The sequence below is a fragment of the Cygnus atratus genome, chromosome 4 (assembly GCF_013377495.2).
Source record: "Cygnus atratus isolate AKBS03 ecotype Queensland, Australia chromosome 4, CAtr_DNAZoo_HiC_assembly, whole genome shotgun sequence".
Taxonomy (NCBI): Eukaryota; Metazoa; Chordata; class Aves; order Anseriformes; family Anatidae; genus Cygnus; species Cygnus atratus.
Window position 1 is genome coordinate 44,233,913 of NC_066365.1, and position 26,210 is coordinate 44,260,122.

Sequence of the window (26,210 nt, forward strand, 5' to 3'; positions counted from 1 at the left end):
GTCAGATTTGCTCAGCAATCTTGCTAAAAAAAAAAAAAAAAAAGGAGTTTGTATTTTATTTTTGCCCCCTCCCTCCCCCAAGTTGTCAGAGGTAGGATGTGGCGGCAGGGAGGGGACGGTTACCTTCAGGGCCAGTGCCCAGCAGCTGCTCTGGCTGAGAACTTGCTCAGCGCTTACGTAGCGGCGCTTTTTGGGAGCGATGTACCAAAAAAAGAAACAAAAAGCGAGGAGACCTCCTTGCTGCTAAATGACAAGCGCCACTTTCCGCCCGCTCCTCGCAGCTCGCAGGTAAGACCGAGAACCCCCCCGTGGCTGCCCAAACCCTGAATCTGCCTCTGACCACACGGCCACCGCGGGGGGATGCGGTGACCCCGGCATCCCTGCGGACCCGTCCCCCCCCCACCGACCCCGATGAGGGCTCGGAGAGCCGGGGGGGGGGGGGGCGCGGCGCGGAGCCCTGAGGGCCGGTGCTCCCCGGGGCCCGCCCCTCCGCCCCCCGCGGGGCCGAGGGGAGCGGAGCGGAGCCGCTCGGTGGCGGGGCGGGGCGAGACGGGACGGGACGGGGCGGCCGCGGGGCTCCCCCGCCGCCCGCCCCGGCGGCAGCAGCGAGACGCGACGGGCGCCGCCGCTCCGCGCCCCCCAACTTTGCCCCACGCCCCCCCCCCCCCTTTTCCACCTCCCCCCGTTTCTATTTTTTGATTATTTTAAATTTTTTTCCTTTTTTTTTTCTTTTTTCTTTTTTTTTTTTTTTTCCTCGCGGGAGGGGTGGGGAAGGGAAGGGGCTATAAGGAGCGGAGGGACGGGCGTGACACAGTCCCCGCTGCAGCGGGTTGGGAAAACGCCTTCCCCCCCACCCCGGAAAAAAAAAGAAAATATTAAAAATTAAAAACAACAACAACAAAACAGCCGGGCCCCGCCGCCCTCCGTGGGAGCGCCAGGACGGGACGGGACGCCGCAAGGTAAGGCACCGGCTCCGGCCGGGAGGCGGCGGGGAGCCCCCCGGCCCCTCACCGCAGCCCCTGCGGGATTTGGGGTCCCCCCCTTCAGCCTCTTCCTTGCCCGCCGCAGCCCCCGGGCTGCAGCCCCCGCTCGTCTTCCGGAGTCGGGCACCGCGGGTGCCGGTAGCGTCGTGCTTCGTGTCGGTAGGGTAGAGGAGGGGGAAAGAAAAAAAAAAAAAAAAACGAAAAACAGACAAAAAAAAGTGGCTACCGAAAAAAAGTAGACGGGCAAGTCGCGGTGGGATGCAAGCGCAGGGGTTTGCTGTGGGTTGCGTTTTTATTTCGGCAGTGCAGAGACAATGGCTGCGGAGCGCTGTTTAATCACTTGCAGATCCAACTTTGGTGCCTTGCAGCCTCGGAAGGCCAGCGCAGCACTCCCAAGGGCCGGCACTCCTGGGGTGCCGCATCCCCGCGCCCTGCCAGCGTGAGCCTCCCGCAGGCCTTGACCTCCCCGGCACGAAACGCTCGCAGGGTGTCACTGCTGGGAGGCAGAGTCCCCAGGGCAGGTGACGTTGGATGACCAACGTGGCAGTGCGTCGCCGTCGGGGCATCCTGCAGCCGCTGTCCGGCAGCGGCCTGTGGTGGGCATCCGGCCTTGGTAGTGTGTTTGGTAGAGCCGGTGGAGTTGGCAGCATGTAAAGCTGAAAGAGGCGAGCGGGGTTGGAGGGTGAATTCCTCCTTGGGCGGCTGTGGAGAGTGATTTGTGTGCGAGTGACACTTGGGAGGCACGGCTGTCTCGGGCATAACCTGGTTTCCGTAAAAAAAGAGCGCTTGGGCATTACATGTTGTCAACAGGTTTTGCTGCGCAGTAAGGGAGCGGGGAGAAAAAGTTGGTGGTTCTGCCTCACCTGCTTGGGAAGTGGCTGGTTCCTAACTATTTGAGGAATGGCGTTTCGGAGTGCTGCTTGTCAGGGTGCCTCATCCTCCCTGCCCCACTCTCCTGCCTCATAGCAAAGCGCATACCTGCGAGAGGAGAGCTGCCGAGGCCGGCTTTCTAGCACCGCTGCGGGTCTCTGGAGCACGCGGAGCAATGTGTAGAATTCAAAACTTGTTAGGGTTTGAAGAAGGAGAGAGCTTTTTTCAACACAGAGAGATTTCATGTTCTATTTCCAGCATCAGAAATGAGCAGTGGTGCACCGCATGTCCCATGTGCACCGCGTGGGTGTATTTGGGGTCCTGTGGCCGCGCTTCCTTCCGTTCGGAGAGCGATACCCGCTCCTTGCAGGCTGAAGTTCCCTGCCAGCAGATAACGAGCCCCTCCTAATTGGAGAGAGCTTTGTAACGCCCCCGAAATAATCCTCCCTTCCCCAGCCTACTCCTCTTCCCACCTCACGGGTCCCCGTGTGCCCGGTGTCACTGGCCCCTGCTACCTCGCACTGCAGCCCCGCGTGAATTCAGGCCTGGGTGGCCGAGAGGTGCTGGGGGCTTCGAGCGCTGCGTGGGATGCTGAGCAATTACTCGCCCGAGTGACCCTGCTGAAATTAATAGGGGCCTCTTGTTTTTTTTTTTTTTTTTTTTTTTTTTAATCTAATTTGAACCGCCTTCACGCTGGGATGCGTGGTCTTGCCCTGCACGTCTGTTTTGTTGTGGATGACTCCTTCGGAAACACCGAGGAAAAGCGTTTTGGTTTCCCCAATGTTTATAAATACAATATGGTGCAAACTGTCAAGCAAGCTGTTCAAAATCACATAACGCCTGCGCTGCGTTCCCTGCTAAGCTCAGATGCCTTCGCCACGTACTCGCCGATCCTCCGACGTTTACAGCTCCTGGCCTACGGCTCTGGTTTGGTGGGGAACGAGGCCCCGGGGGTGGAGGACGGGGTCTCGGCACCGTGCTCGGGGACTGGGGGAATCCTCGGGTGCGAGGCTCGGTTGGGCTCAGGGCCACCCGGTGCCACTTGCCCTGTGGCCCCGTTGGTGCCGGAGCTGCTTTGCCGGGCGCTTCGGTCTCGGTGTGCCAGGGTCTCCTGCCTTGGTATGTACAATGAGATGAGATGTTTATTAAACTCAGCCCCTGCTTTGTCTTGTACAATTTACGTTCCGAAAGACTCGTAATAAACAGTTTATTAAAAAGAAATCCTGATTTATTTCTGCAAGCAGTTACGCTTCAAGATGGTATCAAACGGTTTCGCAGGAGACCACCTTTTATGCTTCCCCCGGCAGTTTAAAAGATTGCTAGAAAAATAATCCAGAATCTAAGTGGGCTTGGACAAAGGCAAGCGAGGAGCGTGTGTCAGGGTACGTGGGGCTTTCTTGCAGCGAAGTGACAGATTTTACCACAGAACATCTGGGCACTGGCTTCGGTTACAGCACAGATTTCAGGGGGATAACAAGTCGTGTTTGGCTTCGCCTTCATTTTGAAGTCGCTAAACTTTATGTGAATAGTAAAACTGTAAGCCCATTACTTCACTATTTTCAAGGGGCTATTTCAGGCCTCCTTCAGCATCTCGCCTCTTTCTAGAGCTGGTTTTATTTCGTTTTGCTAAGTGGGTATTTATCTTTTCATTCCCCGGCTTTTTGGTTGTAAGTTTTCTATTTTCAGAAGGTGGATTTGCTCATTTATACCTATGGACACCCTCTGGGTGCCGGGTTTCCCTGCAGCCTTGTAGAACGAGCACGTTTTCTGCGTTAAGGGCAGCGTAATGAGACGCGCACGCTCCTCGCTCAGCACGCTCGAAGCAGCCGATGCTGCTGGCATGGAGCACTGTGTAGCTGCTTCGGGCTGCCATCCCAGCTGCTAATAAGGAGTTAACACAACGCTGGGGCTTGGCTCTCTTTTTGCCTGCCCGATTACAGAACGCAGAGGAGGGGAGCGTGGGCTGCTGGGGTGAAGGGCCTCGCACCCCAGGAGGGGAAGGGGCTTGTGAGTGCTGGCAGAAGGGAGCGCCTGCTGCTGGGAGCGCCTGGTGTGCCTTTGGGGACGATAACCTCGAGGGGCTTTGCGTCAGGATGTATGTGCTTGGGGTGAGGCTCACATGGGAGCGTGCAGAGAGCCCCTGACGTTTGCGTTGCTCGCAGCCAGGGTGGTGCCATGGTGAGTGCCGCGGGGCTGCGCGTTTCGCTGTCACTGAGGGTACGGCCCATCAGGATGATGGAGGGGTTGCGGGCGCTGCCCAAGCGGGAGTGCGTGGAGAAGGGACCTGAATTACGTTAGAGGAAAGGGAAAACCTTGGGTAAAATGAGAAAGAGAGGACTTGAGTAGTGCTTGAGCTCTATTAAACAAAAGTGAGCATCCTCCTGGAGAAATCACAGAAAGCTTGTGGAAGCTCTGTTCCCCAAACTTTGTTTTGCATCGTGACTGAGTGTGCTACTTCCACGACAAAACTCCTTGGTAGACCAAGCAGCAATCGTTTCTGCCTGAGAAAACTGCTCCAATAAGCTAACACTGACAGGAGGAGCTGTGAAGGCAGAGAAGATGTTATGCTTGAAAACTTTAACTAGATGTCATTAGGAGAGGAAGTATTTGCCCTTAGATCGGGAAACGGGACAGGATTATAAATCATAACTCCAGGAGAACGTGCCTAAAGGTGGAAATAAATTAAGAGGGATGGGGAGAGCAAATATTAAAAAGAAGTTTGTTCTTTCAGAATTAATTCTCCAATACGCAGCGCACAAGGATGGCTGCTGTGCTGGGGAAAGATGAATGTTAGCACTGAGCTGTAACAGGAACCAGTGGAAAATCTGTTTACATGGATGGCTTTGTGGAGCACGCAGGTCGTGTAGGACATGTCAGTCCACATGCGAGATGGCTGATTCTGTAACTTCGGCCAAAAAGGTGTTAGTTTTCTCAGGGACGTTTTATGGGACAGACAGGTTTGGGGTTTGTGCTCAGCTCTTAAATGCTGCTCAAGCAAGCAGCGGGCCTGGCGGTGTGAGAACCTCACCCCCAGCTTGTCTGTGTTTTGGTAAACAAAAAGGTGCACGCACTGCCCTGCTGGAGGGATGCACGCACACGCTGGCTGCTCCAGAGCACACGGGGCTGTTTGGTTTCGGTGAGCACGAGCCCGCCCCGGGATGCGGTACTGCAGGACCGGGCTGCTTTTAGGACAATTAAGCGGGGCAGTTGGAGAGATGTTTGCTGATTGCGTGACAGCCGAGATAAGAAGCAGTGGTCCTTGCTGAGAGCACCTGGAAAGCGAAAGGCAATAATTTCTCTTTCTCACTTCATCCCCCTCTCCGCGGGTCCGGATATGAGTGCCCCTCCGTGTGACCCTCGCGCGCTCACGAGGTGACACGCTGCCGGGAGCGGCGCTTCCGCTGCGGTTTGCAGGGGGAAAGGGGAAAAGCATTGTTCTCTTAATTAAGCACATTGCTTTTTTTTTATTTTTTTAGAAGGATTGGAGCTTTATTGGGGTGAGAATGATGCTTTTTTCATCTTTCTCACTTTTAACCTTGCCCGTACTGCAGCCGAATTGCAGGTTCTGGATACAGGGATTGCTCAGAGGAGAGGGTTTTTACAAAGCAGCCAGGGTAGCAGCAAGAGGCGAACTCACCTTCTCCTGCTACCTCGTTTAGGTGTAGTAGGTTTACTGCTCATTTGTTTATATTGAAACAGTCCAAACGTGTCTGAGCATTTGAAGGGCCTGATGCAAGTTGTGCTGCTTACAGACGGGGCTGGTGGTCACGCAGGAAAGCCGTGTGTCCCAGAGCTGCCAGCTGCTCTCTGGATGCAAGGGAAAACATCCTCGAGCAGCGTCAGCGACATTCTTGCTGTTCCTCTCTCTACTAAAGCTGCATGTAATTCTCTGTGGGTTTTTCCTCTGGAGAAGAGTTACTTACTTGAGTGTGATTTGTAGGAACTAATAGGATCTCCTCCTTATTTGGGGAAGACCCTAGGGGCGCTCTCTGACTGTTTTTTCAGTAATGAGGAATAATGAATAAAATACTAACAGTCCTAGGAGGTATTAAAGTTGCAATTTTGCAGGGAAGATTTACTGTCAGTCAATTAAAACTTTTATAATCCTGTTAGAGCACAATAGCTGAAATAATACGTCCTATGAAAAATAAGCTGCTTTTAAGACCCTTTCACACCATGTGAACAAAGCAAAACTTGGATTTAAAGTCTTTTAATATTTGAATTGACCAAGTATCTTAAGGCAGCAAGTAAGACACCCCTTGCCAGCGTGTGACAGCAGGGATGCAGGCTCAAGGCAGGAGGCATGCTATGTTAGGTCATGGTGCTCGCTCCAATCCCCACTCATTTAAGAAAATGTGGTCACAGGGCTGTAAGAAAACCCCAACAATCAGTGCTTTAACTAGTAAACACCAAGCACATACATCCTGGAAATATGTGCTTCTAGTAGGCTGAAACATCCCGCAGCTGCTTGCAGTTTCCCTGAGCAGAGCCACGTGGGATCGCACGCTACGTGAAGGCAAAGTGTGGGTACCTGAAACCGCAGCTGGGCGCTGCTCAGCTTCTCGCCGGGGCGAAGCCAGCTCAGTGGCACGGGCAGAGGTACTACATCTCGATGGGCATCCAGCACCCACCCGAGAAGGTTTTTCTTTCCCTGAAAATTGAGCCACAAATGCCCATCCACGCCACTCCAAAAAAAAAAAGCCTAGACCTCCGTGGCTTGGTGAAGTGCCTTGCGTGGATAAAGCACCTAAGAGCGGGTGGTTTCTTGAGTGAATGACTTTTTGCTTATGCACTGCAGCATTCAAGGTGATGTTGAAATGACGCTTTGTCCTTGAGCAATACCTTCCCTCCTTGCCAGCAAAGCAGCACCCCCAGAAGGCAGCCTGGCTCCCATGCCACAGCTCTCACCATGCCTTTTGCTTTTGGAAAGGGAAGGTCCCTTGACATGCGTTCCAGCCGTCTCCTAATGCAGAAATCCCTTTTTCCTTTTTCTTTTATTCCCTTTTCCTTTTGTTCCCGCTTGCTTCCCTTCCTCTCTCCTGCCAGGCGAGGAGGACTGGTGGCTGTAACAAGGCTGTGGGGCTGTTTGGATGTTCACTGACCCATGGCAGCCCGATCTACCTGCCCACATGTGTTCCCTGCGCATTGGCTAGTGGTGGCGAGATGAAGGACTGACCTTTTGCCTGCCCGGCTGGACAAACAAACACTGGTCCAGCCGTGGCATGGGGCTGAAGCCTGCCCTGTCAGTAAGCTGTTTCTCAAATCCCTTACCACAGCTCTGTAGCTGGCTCTGGTGGGTTTGAAGCTCCCATGGCACTTTGATTTGAGCGCGCATCGCTGGAAACTTTTCAGCTTGATCGTGCAGGAGGATGTGGCTAGAGCTGCTTAGAAAACCAGAAACTGCTGCACAACCACCCTGGAGCCTGGCAGCTCCTTTGTTTGTAACTTCTCTCCCTTTGCAAGTGTGGCTGGGCGAGAGCAGGAGGGCTGGGAGGGTCTGCCAGCCCCATGGTGGCAGTGGGCCAGGGCGTGGGCATCCCGAGCAGCCAGAGCCCAGCGCTGGAGAGGGGCTGCTCGCACCCACTGTACCGACACGTGGGCAATCCCAGCGCTCTCTTCCTCCACTCTGCTGCCCTCCAAAAAAAGGAAGGGAACCAAAGCTAAGCAGCCTCACTAGGAAAGAGGAGGAAGATGCACACATAGGCAGGGTCTGTACGACTAATGCTTTCTCTGGGCATGGTTCCTTAGCCTTGGAGATGCCAAATGACACTGGCTGCACCCAGCCACTGAGCCGTGCCGCATCGTACAGGTCCCTGCTTCCTTCTGAGCCTCGGCTGCATTTGCTGCTTTCGTGTGTCCCAGTGACTAGTGAGGGGATTGGGAAATCAGGGCTGGAGCCTCTGTGCTCGGGCCTGGACAGAATTAACCTCACCCGATAGCCACTGTGTGAAGTTGGGGTGTTTGGGGCAAGCAGAAAGTCAGATTTTCTTTGGCGTCAGTCAAAGCGATGGGCAGCACAGTGTTGCCACAGGTAGCCGAGTCAAGTGCTTCAGAGCAGCTAGCTTCCGTGGCCAGCAATTTTCTGTTTACTGAGCGGCCCTCTGTCAGAATTGCCTTTTTTTTTTTTTTTTTTTTAAAGCAAGATGCTAAGGAAATAAATGTCAGTTGGGAAAATCTAGCTATTGTGAACATTGCTGCTTTTTCTCATCCTTCCCCATGCAGTCTACGAAAGCAAGGGTGCAGAAGAAAGGCTGATTGTCCCCCCATGATGTGGGCCACCTGTGATGAGCCTCCCTGTGCTCACATCCATGTGCAGCCTCCAAGGAAGCTGACAGAGCTGGTGTTGTGCTGAGGAAACAGTGCAGGTGTTCTTCAGGAGGTGGCAAAGACCAGCGTGGGGCAGGTGCCCCTGCTGGGCCCTGGGAAGCCCTTGCCTGTGGGCTGTGGGCTAGAGTGGGAATATGTCAATATTGGTACCGTCAGCACTACATTTCGTACTTTTCAAATGCTTTACGAATGTTTACATATTTGCAGCAACCCTTTTCCAGGTAGGGAAAATGGGACACAGGATCTGAGTGTTACTGTGGTATGTAACAAGTCCTTGTGAGAGAGCACCTTAGTGGTGGTGCATTAAGGATTCGTAGGGAGGAAAATTCCCCATACATGCCTTTAAAGCAAAGCTGAAGGCAGATAATATTAAGAAGGAATCCAATTTTGGCCAATAAATTACATCGGAAAATTAGGATTCTGATGATAATTGAGGAGCTGGAAATGTTGGAGGGTCAGCATAATCTGTAGTACTGTGCTCAGCAGTAATTTGGGGCTAGAAGCTCAAACCAGTAAAAAAAACGGCATAGTTCCTTCAAAGTCAGCTGTGAACCTGGTTTATGTGATTCAGGTGTAACTACAAGCAATGCAGGGGAAATAAGGATAAGATTGAAAAAACATGGGAAAGAGCAGAATGGACTAGAAATAGCTTTTTTCCCCAGTCAAATTATGTTTGCTCCTTGTCCCATGTCTAGTTATCTGTGAGTATTCCTGGACTGAAACAATCCAAAATCCAACCTTGCAAATGCATTTGGGGTGCCTGCTGCAATGTCTGTGTGAATTCCCATTGTCATGTCTTTGCTCTGAGGTGTCCACCAGTGCTGCTGTTCCCAATGCTGGAGAAACTGTGTTTGTGATGGAAGCTGAGGGAATCGGCCTCTGCATGCCCGAAGGAACTGCGCAGCAGTAAACAATGTTCCCTTTTTTTTTTAAGTCATCTATCAAAAAGTGGAAGGAAAGAAGTGCATGAGCAATTCCAGCGCGCTGATGGCAATTCAGAGTTCTCCGAGGGTCTCTCTGACCCTCAGCCCAAGGCCTGGCAGTACGAGGATGCACGGACTCGATCCTACTCCCAAGCCGCGGTTCTGCTTTCTGTCCTCCCCTGACACGCCAGCCACCCTCGTCTCGTAAGGGCTTTGGCAGGGGCCGTTGCTCGTGATGTCATTTGGAGCTATTATAGGGAAGCACGGGGAAACTTTGTACCAAACAGCAATGTGCTGGCCTTGGCTGTAGTTTGTAATTGTCTGGGTGTGCTCCTCCCTGCTAATCCTCTTGCTGAAATTCATTACGGACAGGCAGCGACATCCACTCACACAGCTGTGCTCAAGGCAGAGGGACTTGGCCTTAGAAAGTGGCTATTGTTTAGTGATTAAAGGAAAGGACTATATTGGGATTTCTGTGAACAAGGAAATTTGCTGCCCCGCTTTTATTGCTCGTAACAAGGGCATAATAATTGCTCTCTGTTACAAAACACCTCAAGATCCTGTGATGAAAGATTTGTTGTAGAGCTACGTGGCATTCAGAGTTGGTTATCTTAAATGGTCTGGAGTTGGGCAAACTCAGATTTGTCTGCCCCATCTGATTTCTCCTACTGGGGCTCAAACCCTGCTGAGACAATTGAAAAATTCCCCTTCTGTGCATTCAGCTTTGGATGCAGTGCTTGAAATTGGTGTTTCTTGGAGAAGGAGCTTCCTGTAGCGGTGTCACCCTACTTGCGGTCTCTGTGTAGGACATTCAGCTGTCTGGCATTTTGGGAGGGCTTGGAAGAACAAGCAGGTACGGTGTCAGCCACAAGGCCAATTTATGCTGGAGTTGTGAAGGGCAATCAAGTGTGGTTTGGGGTCAAGCATGCAGCAGGCTTCCACCCACGTCTTGCAGCACTTGGCTGCCAGTAGTAGCCTACATGTCTTCCTGTGCCCTCACAACAGAGGTATCAGGGAACAACTGGACGTTGTACCGGAGGTCGCTGGGGACTCCTTGTTTGTTTTTGACACTCACCCGTGGGTGGAAGTGGCTGTGAAGAGTGAAGAGCTGGCATGTGGGCAGTGACTGACAGGAGGAGGAGAGCTACCAGGCATTTCCTCAAGTGTCCCAGCTGGGATCTTCTGGCTCAGCTGTTTTTTTTTGAAGCATCCCGCTACTGCTCGCTGCAGGATGGCGATCCCGATGTAATCGCAGTTGAATCTGTTTCCACTAAAAGTGGAAAAATAAATACGTCTCAGCTTGGAAACAAAATAGTCCATGTAAAATTTGATTTTTGATACCATATCTCCCTGAGTATGTTTGCTTTTCAACATGTCTAATTTGAGACAGCTCCACATTTTACAGTATTACCCCTTCAGAGTTAACCTCTCCCATAAGTTGCAGTTCATCACCACTGTTGTTCATTAAGATTTGATGAAAACGTACCCGTATTTCTTCATATGGTCTTATTTCTGCATAGCTGGATGTTTTCCCATGCTACTGTGATTTGCTCTGCTAAAACAATACTTCCAGCAAAGGCAAACCATGGATTGAATTGGAATTGCAAGAGGCGGTCAGTTAACCCACAGATATTTCACAGGGTGGACCCTAATAGCTTCAAAGACACCATTAGAGTCTGTTGTGTCCATGCGTGCTTAGGGAGCTTTAATCCAGGGATTTGGGGCACAACGGGGCATGAGTGCTCCTTCCCTGCCAGCTGCAACACCCCACATAAGTGTTTCTGCTCTGGCAGGCTGAGCAGGTGATGCGTCTGCCCATCCTTTTCTTTGCCCCCTGTCCCTAGGGGTGACCGTGACCTTCAGGTCATAGGCTGGCACTTCTGGCATGGCACAAGGCAGCAGCAGGCAGCAAGCCTGCTGGAGCATGGCTTTTTCCTTTTAAAAACAAACAACAACAACAAAAAAACAAATGAAAGGCATACCAAACGTTTTCCAGATCCTTTAGGGAAACTTAAGTATTAAAGGCCGTGCCTTCACTCTCCCTCTTTGGACTCCCCCTAAGCAAACAAATCAATGAGCTCCCAGTAAATACTTTAAAATTTCAAAGGCTTTATTCTTTACACATTAAAAATGACTAATTATATTACAGTTGAAATTGGTAGGCGCTTTTAAATTGCTCTGTGTCTGAGGCGATAACTCTGTATGCTGAGGTGCGTATATTTGCGTTGTATATCTCTGGAAGTGAAGTTTATAATGGAAAAGCTCACAGACTCTTTACTTGCAGCATTCCTATAAGTCAAAGAAGTCACACAATGCCCTTTCATTTCCAAAGCTAGACTTAAATCAGGTCAATAAATCTACAGACTCATTATGAGATGCAGCATGGGTAATACAAACAACTAAAAAAACCCTAGTACACCGGCGTTTAAAAACAAGGCATGAGATGGAAAAAAAGTTAACCATCCACACAAGAAAAGGCAAATGCAATACAAAGGCACTGTGGCAGGCAGTGCTTTGAAATGATCCCTGCTAAATTACAGTCGTGCACTTTCTGCTCTCTGTAATCAAACGTTAGGTTTCACTTATTCCAGATGCGTTTGCTTCAAATAAACCCAGGCCCTTTTTGTTTTGTTACTGCAAGTCCTTGATGGTCACCCGCAGACAGTCATGAAGGTGAGGGTGTGCTCTGGGCAGGCCAAGGTGCTGAGAGGTGACCACGGGCGGCTCCAGCCTTTGCGGGGACGGCCTGAGAGCTAAAGCTGATTTGTCACTGAATATGAAAGCGAAGCCAGTTGCAGATCCTGTTAGCCTCTCCGTTTTGGCTTGTAATTACTGTCTGCCTAGATATTTGCAGGTCTTTCATATAGATGGAGTTAGGAACGGGAATGTCTTGGAGGCCGGTCGGAGCGTGTGTAAATGGGGTGTTGGAGAGGCTGGAAAGTCTCCGTGCTCAAGCATAAGTCGCTCAGAAGGAAGGGGGGAATTGTAATCAGTGTAATTGTAATCAGCTCAGGTCCGATTTAATGACAATTCTCATGTGTATGCTCACAGCTCAAGTTTATAAAATGGCCAGACTTTTATTTATTTCTACTTTCAGAAGGAAAAAAACCAAACTGGTAAGGCAGTGCGTGCTGAGGCGCTCGAGGTCGTTACGCCTCGCTCCAAGCTCTCAGCGCCTGCTTCTGCTCGCTCTGTTCAGGTAAAGACCCGCAGCCAGCGGCGCGGGGCCTCTTCCCCTGCCTGTCCATGGCTGTCACCTCGTCCCAGGGGCTGGAGCAGGCGTCGGCCCCCGGGTGTCAGGCCCTGGCCCCCGGGTGTCAGGCCCTGCAGAGGAGAGGGGCTGGGGAGGACGCGAGAGGTGGGGACGGGCCGTTAGAGGGCACTTTTGCAATCCTGGAGAAGGCGAGCGGCGCTTATTATTTCACTTAGGACTGTTTGCTTTGGCTCTCTCTTAAATTCAGTGATAAACAGCAGGCAAATCCCTCCAGTCAGCAGGAATATATCAATAAAATATTGAATCTGAGTTTAAAAGAAAAGAAAACAAGGCGAACTCGTGGAAGAGGGAACAAAAGACATTTAGGAGGTGGCACAGTCTGGAGAACAAAAATCACACAGCGTATTTCACGTCGTGTGCGAGCTTTAGGGGGCAGGTTTTGGGCCGTGCTCGGACCACTCGGCACCAAGAAAATAGGAACATTTGTTGGATGTTTTCAGGAGCGGGGTGGCATTGCAGTAGTGCATATGCTCATGGGCACTACGCACGTTTTCGGAGGGATGCCATCAAAGTTGTTGCCCAGGGGTGAGCTTGTCCAGAAAGAAACATGGAGCAAAGAAATTCTTTTTGCTTTTCTCTTGGTGTTTTGTGTGAGTGAATTGTAGAGGATTTGGCTTAAAACTATGTGAAATCAATCAGTGCCTTGCAAAAAATATATATAAATAAAAAATATGTTTATTAACTTGTGTGAAAGGGTGGTATAATGCTGACAGCAGTTTTTTCCAAAACTCGGTGAGTTTTCAGTGCCTCTTTGCTATTTAGGTGTCCCACCTTTGGAAGTGTCGTGTATGAAAATTGCTCCCATTTTAAGTCTCAGAGGTTGGATATGTGAAAATGAAGGCACTCAAAATCCTACTTGCCTGCTACTTGCTTGTAAAGGAACCAAGTTTATAAAAGGTTTGTCTTTCATTAACAGTTGACAATTCTGCAAGCTATTTCACATATAAAATGGGCCGGTGCTGCCTTCCTAGCCTGGGGAGGGAGCACAGGGCTAACCTTTACGTATCTTCTGTGGTTAAGTTTAAGCTGAAGTGCTTTTACAATTAGTTACAGGAATCACAGACAAATCCTTACCTTTTCACTACACTGCAGTAGTTAATGGGGACAGAAACGCTGTCTACCAGTTTTTAAAGTGGATTAGCTAGTAAGATTGTTTAAGAAGTGAAGCTTAGCCTGGGTAGTCCTATAATCAGTAGTTTATTTTAATAACAGTTACACTGCACTGGAGCAGACTGTGAGAATATACGATTCAGGGGGTTCACGTGGAGGACGTGGTCTGCAGAAAGCATCCGTGTTTCTTACCTAACCAAATAATCTGCTGTAGCTGGTGTGTATAAGTTAGAAAGAATTTCTTCCATGTTGGCCAACGATAATACGTGAAAAGTCAATAAACAGTGCTTTGCAGCACACAGAGCTCGTCTGGTGTCCTATGAGAGGAGATTTCTGCTGACTTCGGTGACTCGAGTCAGACAGTATTTTGACTTAGGATCTTTGCTCTGAAAGGCCAAATATCATTGACTTTGGTGATAAGTATCAACACTTCGGTCTGAATTCAACAAAATATGCCTGCTGTCATCCAAATTTAGGTAAGGAACTGGTCAGGATAAACTGTGACAAACACTGGGAGAGCCAAATCACGATTTGACTGCAAGTAGCAGCTACATGTCTTAGGTAAAGCCATGTATGCCCTTCCCTCCCTTAGGGCAGAGCACTGCAGTAAGCTCTCAAATTATAATGAAATACACAATTTAAAACCTGAGTGATGGAGGTGAAGTGTTATAAGCCCTGCAAATGGGAAATTATGGTGACGGAGCCTTGCCATCCCCCAGCCCTGTGTTGCTGTTGTGAGGTTATCGCCAAATAAATAACGGGCTGAGGCTCTTTTGGGGTTTTCAGAAGGCAACCACAGGAGGGGGAAGGAGGTGGCCACTGATGCTTCCCTCAGGGGCACATGTTTATATTTTCATTAAGAGCTTGAAAAAGACCAATTTTATTATGGCTTAAAATACGTCATGCCAATTCTCAAGGAGTCTTCTACTTACTGTTTTTATGTAAAAGACTACAGAAAGGTCATGTGGAGAAAAAAAAACACCAACTGAGCAGTGGATTTGATTTTAAAGGTAAAAATAAAGAGTGTCTTATGAAGCAATAATCAACTTATTCTGCAGTATAAGGACTGGGGCATGTACGCACACTGAACAAGCAAACAAACAACAAGCAAAGTAAGGTAAAACTGTTCCTGCCAGCTCAATGTTTTTACCACGCTTTTCCCTAAAGCCAGTGGCTAACACAGTTTAGGTAATGGCCTAAAACTCTTTTTTTTTTTTTTTTTTTCTAATTTTAGGAATATAATCATTTAGCGGTTTAAACTCACTGTACTCATACCAGAAATGGGCTGCATTTCCTCTCACCCCCTACCAGAGCCATTGGTATGAGATCATCTGCTGTACTGAAAGGAGATTTGCAGTCTATCCCACTGTATACGTTAGGGTAGTCATTACTGACCTAGTTGTAGACATAATAATGAAAGGCTGAGATTATGAATTATTATGCCTAATTTGTAAGGGATTCTCTGCTTTTGTGTTTTGCAATTCCCATCAGGCTTGAGGATTAAGCCCTGCTGAATTGCATGCTAATACCAATGTGCTTTGAATATGTGTGGGTTTATATCACATATTTTCCTAATTCTCTATTTTTATAAAGAGCAATTTCACTGGAAATATTTACTTTTCAAAGGATTGTTGGAAGCCCAACCAAAATCTGCTAAGCGACGTTGCTGTACCCTCCATCTGCTCTGTGCTTACTCTGGGTCCCATGTCCAGTGAGTTCTATTTCTCCTGTGGCAAAACATCAAACTGTAGCTCTACCAAAGTATGTTCAAGGCTTTTGCTCTTTGTTAAAGGGAGAGAGAGAGAGACCAATTTCAAACCACTGTGTGGGCTTGCTTTCAATTATAGCTTGAGATGGAAAAATCTTATTTACATACTTTATCCAAGAGCTCTGATAATGCACGTTCGGTCCTTACACCACGTACTCCCAGTGCTCATGTGGCAGTACTATGAAATTTCCTGCAAAACATAAAGGGCATGCAACATCATTGTAGGTATGCATGTGTTTCAGTGGCGGAATAAGCCTTTCAAACTCATACCTCCTTGCTAAACTCCCCCGTACTCTGCAGCTTGGGTCTAAAGATTGGCTGAGGACTGTAGTAAGCTCTTGGGCAGTATTAAATCAGCCTGTAGGAGCCATGTTAGTCTGCGTCTTCCTGAGCTCGTGAACGAACAGGTCATGACTAAACCCTGTGCTTCACTGTGGTCTCCCTTGAGCGGCGTGAGATGATGTGGGGGCAGCTTCTGCTGTGCATGTGTGGCTCAGCCCTCACCAGGGAATCCCTGTCGTTGCTGCAGGATGCTCCTGCTTCACTGCCCACTGCTCTTGCTGCTGCTGCCGCTCAGCTCCAGGACGCAGAAGTTGCCTACCAGAGATGAGGAGCTCTTCCAGATGCAGATTCGGGACAAAGCATTTTTTCATGATTCGTCAGTCGTCCCAGATGGAGCCGAAATTAGCAGCTACCTATTCCGAGACACACCTAAAAGGTATTTCTGCCCAGTTTAAGCGAGGTTATTGTACTTGGAAGATAGCAGATTTATTTGTTGTCTGGTTTGAAATCAAAACTGAATCCAAATAAGAGAAATTCTATGAAGTTCTATTCCATGAAATACAAATGCCAGTGCTCTGGCTGGTGAAATAAGTAACTGTGCGAGTCTCCATACCAGTCTGGCCTCCCCAGCTGAGGGTCTGTGCAGTTTGTATGATTTCTGGTATCAGCCCAGAGCTCCTGCAGACCACAGAAGTTCCCCGAAGTGGGGCCACTAACCATGTCTGGAGGCAAAGGGTGGGGGAAGGAAATTAGAAACTACAGGCTAACCTCACCACATTTGTCTCTCTTCATTATTTCATATTGTGCTTTAAAGAAGCAGTGCAAGCCAATTCTGGCCTGGTTGCCCCTCTTCCCACCCCCAACCCTATGGGTCAGAAAATACCAAGTTTAGTCTGGAGAAGAAATCGAGGCTCCAAAGAGTTCAGGGAAGAGCAGCAATGCCACTGTCCTCCACATACCACACACCTCCTTAAGCCTTTGTGAATGAGGAAATGAGGAACATTTTACAATTAGTGACATGTAGTACTTGGGGAGGACACGGGGAGACAGCTGAATGTGCATGTGCCTGTATGTGCTTCTAGGGCTCTTACCTAGACATGTCATAAAAAGGGTGTCCTGCTTTGAAGAGCTTACCCCTATATTTCAGGAGAGACCCCGTTTCCCTCATTTGTACATTTGTGACCATTTATTCTGCACATGGTTAGTGTAGGGGCAAAAAGTGAAGCTGATGGGGGAGAAGGGCAGGAGGCCAGAAACCCCTCTGCCATATCATGAAAAATGCAGTGTGAGCTCTGCAGCTCTGTGCGGGCAGGGGGACCTCAGCCCCTCACCTCCTTAGCCTTCACCTGCCAGACTTTCTATGTTCCCTCTGTACATGCTTGCTTGTAAGTAATATTTTTGCCTCTGTTGCCCTACCAAGGTCAACCTTGGTAATCTAAAGTCAGTCCCTAGCAGTTGGCTGCCACCAGGATATATTGACATTATGGGTCTGTTAACCTACCCCTAGGTACTTCTTTGTGGTTGAAGAGGACAACACGCCTCTAGCAGTGACAGTGACACCGTGCGATGCCCCCCTGGAGTGGAAACTGAGTGTGCAAGAGCTCCCAGAGGAAGCCAGTGGAGAAGGTTCAGGTATCAAACCATCAAAGACTTTCCTTATGCCTCAAAGTTCCACTTTTCTCTTGGATTCAAAGTGCCTCAGGCCAGTCTCAGTGTGATGCTGAGTGTTGCAGCAGGTCCATCTGTATCATCTTTGGATCTTCAGCACTAGTACTACTTTTGTGCAGGAAACTGGCAGTAGGTAGCAACATTGGGACGGAAAATCATTTTAAAAAAAGTAAAAGCAAAATTTGAGGTTATAGTTAGATTGGATGCTGCCACAACAAACTGTTTGCCCAGAGCAGCGTAGCTTCACTGTGGGCTTTGCTTTGGATGGTGCACACAAGATAGAAATGAGAGAGGCAGGACTGGCATTGCTGCAGGGCTCAGAAACATGCCCAGAAACAGGCAGCAGAGTCAGTCCATCCTGGGAACGGTATGGCACATCCAAGCTGGGTGCTTGGAGTAGTCTAGTGGAGGATGGTAGCCACCGTCCACACAACTCCATTAATGTGCAATTAAAGTGCATTTCCTATTACATGTGTTTTTAACCTGAGTGTCAAACTGTGCCTGATATGACAGAACTATGGTAACGTCTTCCTCAGAAGATACAACCTTTATTTTTCATCTCACACTTGTATTTTGTGTAGAAGTGTCTGTTAGAGTTTTATTTTCTCATGTTCTTGGATTGTGTCTGTACAAATGTTTTTGTATGCTTATAATCTAGGTGAACCAGAACCTCTTGAGCAACAGAAACAGCAGATTACTAATGAAGAAGGCACAGAGCTGTTCTCTTACAAAGGCAATGATGTCGAGTATTTTGTGTCCTCTAGTTCCCCTTCTGGTTTGTACCAACTAGACCTGCTGTCAACGGAGAAGGATACGCATTTTAAAGTGTATGCAACTACTACTCCAGAATCCGACCAACCTTACCCCGAATTACCTTATGATCCCAGAATTGATGTCACTTCTCTGGGACGTACAACAGTGACACTAGCATGGAAACCGAGTCCCACGGCCTCATTACTGAAACAGCCAATTCAGTATTGCATAGTCATCAATAAAGAACACAATTTCAAAAGCCTCTGTGCTGTTGAAGCCAAACTCAGTTCTGATGATGCCTTCATGATGGCTCCAAAGCCAGGTCTGGATTTCAGTCCATTCGACTTTGCCCATTTTGGCTTCCCCACAGAAAACAACGCTGGCAAAGAACGTGGTTTCCTAAAATCATCATCAAAGTTTGGGCGCCAGACATCCTCAAAGCCGAGAGTTGACCTGCACAAAGTTTGTATCGGGAACAAGAATATCTTCACAGTGTCTGACCTGAAACCCGATACACAGTACTATTTTGACATGTTTGCAGTAAACACTAACAGTAACATGAGTACTGCATATGTTGGCACCTTTGCTAGAACGAAGGAGGAGGCTAAGCAGAAAACAGTCGAACTGAAGGATGGCAAAGTTACAGATGTATTCATCAAGAGGAAGGGAGCCAAATTTCTACGGTTTGCTCCTGTTTCATCTCACCAGAAGGTCACCTTCTCTGTTCATTCCTGTCTGGATGCTGTTCAGATCCAAGTTAGAAGAGATGGCAAACTTCTCTTGTCTCAAAATGTGGAGGGAGTACGGCAGTTCCAGCTGCGAGGAAAAGCAAAAGCTAAATACCTAATTAGGCTGAAAGGAAGCAAAAAAGGTGCTTCTGTGCTGAAGATCCTGGCAACAACAAGGCCTAACAAGCAGTCGTTTCCTTCTCTTCCTGAAGATACAAGAATCAAAGCCTTTGACAAACTCCGCACGTGTTCTTCAGTCACGGTGGCGTGGCTTGGCACACAAGAGAGAAACAAATTCTGCATCTACAAAAAGGAAGTGGATGACAATTACAACGAGGAGCAGAAGAAAAGAGAACAGAACCAGTGCTTGGGTCCAGATACGAGGAAGAAATCAGAAAAGGTTCTCTGTAAATACTTTCACAGCCAGAATATACAGAAAGCAGTCACCACAGAGACAATTCGGGGCCTGCAGCCTGGCAAGTCCTACCTGCTGGACGTTTATGTCATAGGGCATGGAGGGCACTCTGTCAAGTACCAGAGCAAACTGGTGAAAACAAGAAAGTTCTGTTAGTGCCCCTGCATACAGGGATACAGGGAACTCCGGTCTGAACATTATCCTACTTCCCAGCATACGGATTGACTACTTGCACAGCTGAGAAGCTGTGACCTGTATTTGTACTGTGTAGAAAAGATATCAGCTTGTATATTTATGTTTACATAAGTAATTGTTTGGAGGAACTGGGGCCGGTGCTCCCTGTAGCATCTGGCAACTGTATTATCATGTGTCCGGTAACCCACATGTGATGCTCAGTAGATGTCCGAGGTAGCAGGAAACCTTGAAGGAACTGGCACTCCTTTGCTTCCACATTGCATGAACTGCTCCTAAATTATTTTATACTTAAAAGGCTGAGATAAGTCATTCATCCACCTTGTTATGCACACACAAGACATGCAGGCATACACCCTTTCTCTCAGTGTAGATGGTAGGGTTTCTGTAAATTATTTTATAGAGTCTTGTTTTAAATGTTTATGTTTCTATGATTGTAAACTATTAAAATCTCTCCCTGTTAAAATACAGATCTAAACTAAGTCTTAACTGGGCTGCACATGAATCAGTTTCATTGCTAATGTAAATTCTTACCTAGCTGATTTTCATGTTTAAATACTGTATGTATTTCATGTACAAAGTTGCCATAACGTTATATTCCTGTACAGAAAATTAAAAAAAAATATTAGATTATATATTGTTTCTTTTTCTTGATATTTTAAGGGGAAAAACAGACTTGAAGACAGAAGAGGCATGCTGAAACTTGAGCTGAATTCAGCTAGCACACACCATTTTTTTTTTTTTTTCCTGTTCTTCATCTTTTGGGGCAAGGTGACTGAAGTCCAGTAGAAGGAATTACTGGTGTCAGAGGTTAAAATCTGTAAGGGAGCCATTGAAAGAGGGGCATTTGTGGCATACTCCATGTCTGCTGTGATAGAAACACTGGAGGAACAGGACAGCACAGAAGAACTTTTCTTGTTCCAGGTGAGAAAGGGTCCTGCTTTGTCATGGTTGTAAGTGCCGCTGGCGTTTAGTGTTCCTCAGGAGTTCACAGTCTGAGTTAGAGCGAGCATACAATTCAAACAAATAACACACCAGAGAGCCAGACGTTATTTTCATTAGATTATCATTGAAAACATTTACTTTCTGGATGCTGCTGGTTTTGACCACAGCGATAATAAGCTAAGATTTTTTTTCCATTGACAGGAATGGTGGTGCTAACAAAAAAATGAGTACTTTCATTTAAACTGCAGTTGTTTCCATTGTGTAGATTTCTTTAAAATATTAACTGTCTGGATCTCATCTTTCCTAAATTTTCTTTCTTTGTTTTTCCACGTGTCACCTTCACTGACTCAGAAACTTGTATAGAGGTGCTTAATGGAAAACACATTCTGAGAAGCAACTAGAACAACCCTGTTTCAAGTGGCTAAGAGCAGGATACGTGCTTCATCAGTCCCGATATTATAGCGTGGTTCAGGGCCTCAGGACAGGTAACTGAGACTTTTTTTTTCCTTGGTCCCATCATATGCATCAGTCCAAACTTTGGCAGTGGATGTTGGGACTTATTCAGAGATGGGACAGTCTCTGTTTCAGTGCTTGCTTCAGTGCTTGTCCATAAAACTGCACTGTTCTAGCGCTTACAGCCCCCTTGGGACTCACAATACACTTGGAGAAATTGGGGAACAAGGGAAAGGGACCAAAACCCACATAAAGGCAGAAAGTGGATCTCTCTTAGGCTGCTCATAGGAGAGACAAAAGATCCATCCCTGTAGAGGTGCTCTCCAGTTTTCCTTGGCTCCTTGGTGCAGAGCTCTTCAGGGTTTCCCTTCTGCTGCCAACTGGAACATTTCAGTTTGCAACCGAGAGGCAGCAGCAGGGTTTCACAGCTGTACAAGCGCCTGCCTTGTTCCATATGCAGGGTTTGTTGTTGCAGATCTTCAAGATGCAAATACTCTATATGAAGACTAGCCAATCTTCAAATGAAGAATTTGATTTTATAAAAAAACTAATAAATGAAATTTAGAATTCCCTGGAGATGATCTCCTCTCCTCATTTGAGAACATCTCTGTGATTTCTTAAATCTAATTGGCTTCAGTAACACACAGTAAACCTGCTAGATTACAGCGACAGGACGCAGGTGAGCAGGAGGTCACTACAGCTGGGAATTCCTCGAGAGCAAGTCTGTGATGCCAGTGTTAACTCAATAGTTGTCAGGGGCATACTTACCCTACATTTCACTGTCCAAAAAGCCACTGAATTTTTCCGATAAAATCAACAACTTGCACCTCTGTAAGCATTTCATTGGCACTATTTTTTTTTTTTGGCAGGGAGTGGTGCCCCTCCACTGGCATATTACAGTGTTTACTTCAAAAAGTATTTTATAACCGTTCCAGCTTCCCTTTAGCCAGATTTCTCTGTTTGGGTATTCATCCAGCTCGCTTGGCTTTTCTGCATGCTAGGCACTTATGTTCACAGTAGGTAACAAAATGAAAAATTTTCCAAAAGTATGATCATCTTCTATATCTGAACACTACATTTTCTAAGGAAAGTGTCACAGTATTTATCTTTACTCCCACTGGAATTCTTCTTTTCCCAAACAACTAGCTCTATTTATTTTTCTGGATGAAACTGAGACCGTACTAATACCGCGTTTACTAATCACCCTGTTATTATTCAGGTCTTAGTGGATCTGAGAGAGGTCTGAGGGAGGCAGTTCTTCTTTTGAAGGGTGGAAAAAAAGGGCACCAGAGTCTGTGTGGTGAATACAACAGTCACCCTTAAGCGGGAGGTGCCTGAAGTGGATTTTAAAGTTAAAGAGGTACCTGATGGGAAATCTCTAAACAGTGTATCTGAAGCACCGAGCCCAGCTAAGGAGTCACAGCATGGGTGACTGAAGAACTTTCCTCATGCCCCACCACTGCCAGTCAACCCAGGCGTGAATGCAGTTCAGGCTGAGTGTGTCCTCATTCATGGCTTACCTTGCCAGGAGTTTACAGCTTTCTGTCCACTGAGAAATAAAACTTCAGACTCATTTTGCATGGGTCATAGAACAACGATAACTTTGAAGTGCTGCCCTACATTGGGTCTGTGTTAGTCACCAGCCTGGATCCTGTTGCTAGTCCATTGTCACATCTGTATTCCTAGTTTCTCATCAAAACAGATATGTAATAACATCTTAAAGAATATCATGGGTAGACATGTGCCATAGAAAGGGGAAAAAGGAGGTATATCAAATAAATGTACAGATAGACACATAAAAAGCTTTTTATCTTTTTTAAGCACCGTGTCTGAGAGGTGATAGAAACAGCTTGGAAATAGAGAGTTAATGGAGTTCAGTGCTCACAGTGATGGTACATGTCTCACTGGGAACAAACGCCACGCTGGAATCTGGAGCTGAAGAACGCACAGGGCTTGGGGTAAGCAGCACGTGGTAGCCCACACTAGCAAGAGCTCCTCACCAAGGCATATCAGATTACTGAGACTGCAGAGTTATTTAGGAACTGAAGGCACATTTCAATTAAGCAAATCATTTACACTTGCTTGTACTGAGTAGCGAACTCGAGGCTGAAGGCTGGTCTACACTATAAAAAGCCTTTACAATAGGCTAGAGGACTGGCATTGTCAAATCTTCATGTATTAGCAAGCTGTTGATCCTTGATAGAGCCTTAGGCACAGTCATTTCTCACCTACCATCACTTCCCCGTTTGGCTATGTTAGAGACACCGGCTTTTCTGTTTTCCACAAGAGGTACTCATTTTTATCTTATCTTGTAAAAAATATACTGCTACTAATAAAAACAGCAATAAACCTTGTCCTCGTGAGTGCAGTGTTTAGTTCCAAATTCAAGCTGTCATGCAGTTATGCTAATCTGGCCAGCAGTCCTTCTCAGATTTTAAGGCCACTTTCAGCAAGAACATCAGGTCACAGAGCTACTCCAGGGAGACCTTCTTTTTATGTCCAGATTAAAGAAATCAAACCCACGGTTTAGGCATGAACGTATATTTTATTGTCCTGCTCATCCAGCACCAGTAACATAATTAATTGTTGAAAAGTACGGCGTCTACTCGCCGTGTTTTTGTCTGCTTCAGAAGTGCAAGCCCATTTCCCGGAGAAATAAACAAATTCATTCTTGGCATAATGAATGAAATTAGGAAACAAAGAGCTATGCTGGGAAGGGTTACCTTGATGAAATACCGGGTTTTGGTCCTGGGGACCAAAAGCAGTCTTTCTGGCAGTTTGCCCTGGTGTGTATATCAACTCGGTAGCTACCTGGTACAACTAATGTCGGTTGGGTCTCTGTCTTGTAACGTGATGCTCTGCGTCCACACGGATCTGCTGTGGGTGGAAGTCAGCGTAGGGGCAGAGGTTCCTCTAAGCAGATCTCATTTCAGGATTTAGGCTTTAAAATATGAGGCCCTCTAGAGAGTACAAGGACAACGTGGATTGACAGAATTTGATAAATAATGTGTGTAGTCTAATTTAAGTTGTTTCTTTGAACAAGAATATATTTTAATATTTGGGAAAGGGAGGTTGTTTGGCTTATTTTTTACCCCCAGTCATAATCTGCATTCTTTTTAACCACAAACTAATTGCTTACGGTGGAGTAAAGTGAACTATTTGACTGTGTATTTCCACTCTTGTTTCCGTTTTCCAATTTTACTGTGCAAGCATTCTTGCAGGTCCAAGCTAAAATGAACAGATAAAGTCTTGGCATGTACAAAGAAAATATTTGATAAGATTCTGGATGCCAAAGTATATATGAAGTTCTTGCCCTGGCACAGAAAGTTAGGAAGGATAGGAGTACTCTCGAGGTATTAACATTTTCTTTTATGTCCTCTTCCATTTCATAATGTTTGCTATTACTTAAAAGGTCTCCTGGCATTCCAGTGATGACAGGAGTTCAGAGGAATGTGAAGTTTTTTCCTTCCTTAATATATGCCTTTTAATTTTTTTACCTATTACTTCTTGCCTCTGGTTTTCACTCCAACAGATCTGCTTAGAAAGTGCAGCAGAGTAAGGTGTACAGTTTTGCCCAATAAACCAACTCAGAGTAATTTAACTTCCTTTTCTGGGACACAAGTGACAATGATCTTGCTAGAAAACGCAGGGATGGGGCATGTCAGCAGTCACTGATTGAGGCTACAGAAACCTGAGGAAAAACCTTTAAAACCTCTCTTCTCTGCTGACCTTCCCTCTTGTGTAGACTTTTTTTATGGTGGTATGGGCACAAAATAAAGCCACACCAAAGATGATGGCTTTTTCCATCTGCTTTTCCCTTGCTTTCATTGATTTGAGCAGCTACAAGAAGCACAAGCCCCTTCCACAGGGAGACATCAGCTTGCTCTCCAGGGCGTGTGGCCCCACCTCAGCTCCACTGAGGCCAGGAGGATGCAGCTGGGCTTCATTACCAGCCCCACCAGTGGGGCCCAGTGACCTTGCTTCCTTTAACAAGCCTTTCAACATCAGCTATAAAAGATGCCTGTCCTGCCTTAGTAGGAAGAAAGATAGGAGTGAGGTGTTAGAGGTAGGTAGGTGGGTGTTTTTTATTTTTTAAAGTAAAAGGGAAACTTTCAGGCTTCTAATGTTTTTTGTTTGTTTGTTTTTTAAAGCTTTACTAAAAAGTATTTTGTTATTATTGTGATACTATAATTTCAGCCAGTTGTTTGAAAGTGACTTGCAAATATGGATTTATTTAAAAAAAAAAGTTCCTATTTTCCCTCCTGCTATCTGAAAAGTATAGGTAATTCTTACTTGTGTCTGGTCTAGTCAGCCAGCTAAATTCATGCATAGAAGGTTTAATATAAATTAGGATGCCTACTTATTGCTTGTGGGGGAAAATCTGGAACTCTTCCTCTCTTCTCTGAGGGAAGAATGAATAAATACTTCATATCTTAAGTGTGCCTTGATAACGTAATAGATGTTAAAGGCTGATACAGAGGGAACAATTAATTACTGGCTTTTGGGGCACTAATGTTGTGTTAATACATATGCAGATTTCATTACCCATTTTATCCATTTCTGCAATGTCTGCGTTCTAATAGTGGGTTTGGATGATAGTTCATGCTATTCTTCTGTGGTAGTAAGGACAGGCTGCTTAAAGGTACAGGTATTCAGAGGCTTAATTTGTTTTGATCTTAATAGACCCTAAACACATCTGCACAATTTATGTTGCTTGCTTTTTTTAATCGCAATGCTGGTTATGAACTCAGTGCTTGGAACAAGATTTTTCAATCCGATGTAAACTTTCTTAAATGTAAAACTTGTCTTAGCATTTGCTGTACCATACAGGTGTGAAAACTTTCTCTGATGTTGGTACAGCTTCTGAGTACCATTGGGAAACAATCTCTAATTCCAGTCTTCCACTCTCAATTCAACAAATTTCTCTTGACTATGTTAGTACTGTACTTATGTAAACGGATTCAGTGCAGGCAATCTTAAAAAAGGCCACATCCTAGATTTGGCAGGTGCTAATTCCCATACCAAGTTTCACTTGCTGTAGTGGAAAGATGTAGACTAGCTTCAGGTGAGGCTTTTCCAGAAGGCATTAGTTCTCATCAAGCTTATTCCTATGAACTTTAATGATAGCATGGTCCAGCCACCACCAAACATTCTTGAAAAACCTGCCCTAGGTACTCTGATTGCCAAGTAAATGATGCATGTACAGCATTTGACAGGCTGGTTCTCATTTGCATTTGAAACTTGTCTTAGTTTTCAGTAATATCTGGTATAACAGCTGTTAGAAGTAACTAGGACTGTGCTTAGTTGTTTCTCTTTATGAACAGAAAGGTGTGTAGAAACAGGCAGCTGAAATAACTGTACACTTCTGCTCAACTGGTTTAGTTTAACTAAATGTTGATAGGGTTATTAACTGTTACTCTTATAATGCTTAACTTCCTAAAGGGCCAGAATTCTTATTTTAATTGTCAAAATATTTTTTTCAGTCTTAAAAGTCTGTTAATGAGGGGTCAGACTGACCA

At 46.6% G+C, this 26,210-nt stretch overlaps 1 protein-coding gene and 1 long non-coding RNA gene across 4 annotated transcripts; one reads left to right on the plus strand and one right to left on the minus strand.

Moving 5' to 3' along the window:
* Positions 1 to 133: 133 nt before the first annotated feature.
* Positions 134 to 19,928, plus strand: NDNF (neuron derived neurotrophic factor). Of its 3 annotated transcripts, none has more exons than XM_035551224.1 (4): positions 134 to 288; positions 15,785 to 15,973; positions 17,045 to 17,169; positions 17,864 to 19,928. In XM_035551224.1, the coding sequence occupies exons 1-4, from the start codon at positions 248 to 250 to the stop codon at positions 19,255 to 19,257; spliced, it is 1,749 nt and encodes a 582-aa protein (XP_035407117.1). In that variant the 5' UTR covers positions 134 to 247; the 3' UTR covers positions 19,258 to 19,928. The 3 variants fall into 3 exon arrangements, with proteins under 3 accessions (XP_035407117.1, XP_035407126.1, XP_035407109.2); XM_035551233.2 differs by lacking the exon at positions 134 to 288 and adding an exon at positions 734 to 959; XM_035551216.2 differs by lacking the exon at positions 134 to 288 and adding an exon at positions 3,958 to 4,031.
* Positions 1,238 to 2,213, minus strand: LOC118250274 (uncharacterized). Its single transcript, XR_004779382.2, has 2 exons — positions 1,847 to 2,213; positions 1,238 to 1,745 (listed from the first exon to the last, which is right to left on the minus strand). It is a non-coding gene; the product is annotated as an uncharacterized LOC118250274 (long non-coding RNA).
* Positions 19,929 to 26,210: the final 6,282 nt, after the last annotated feature.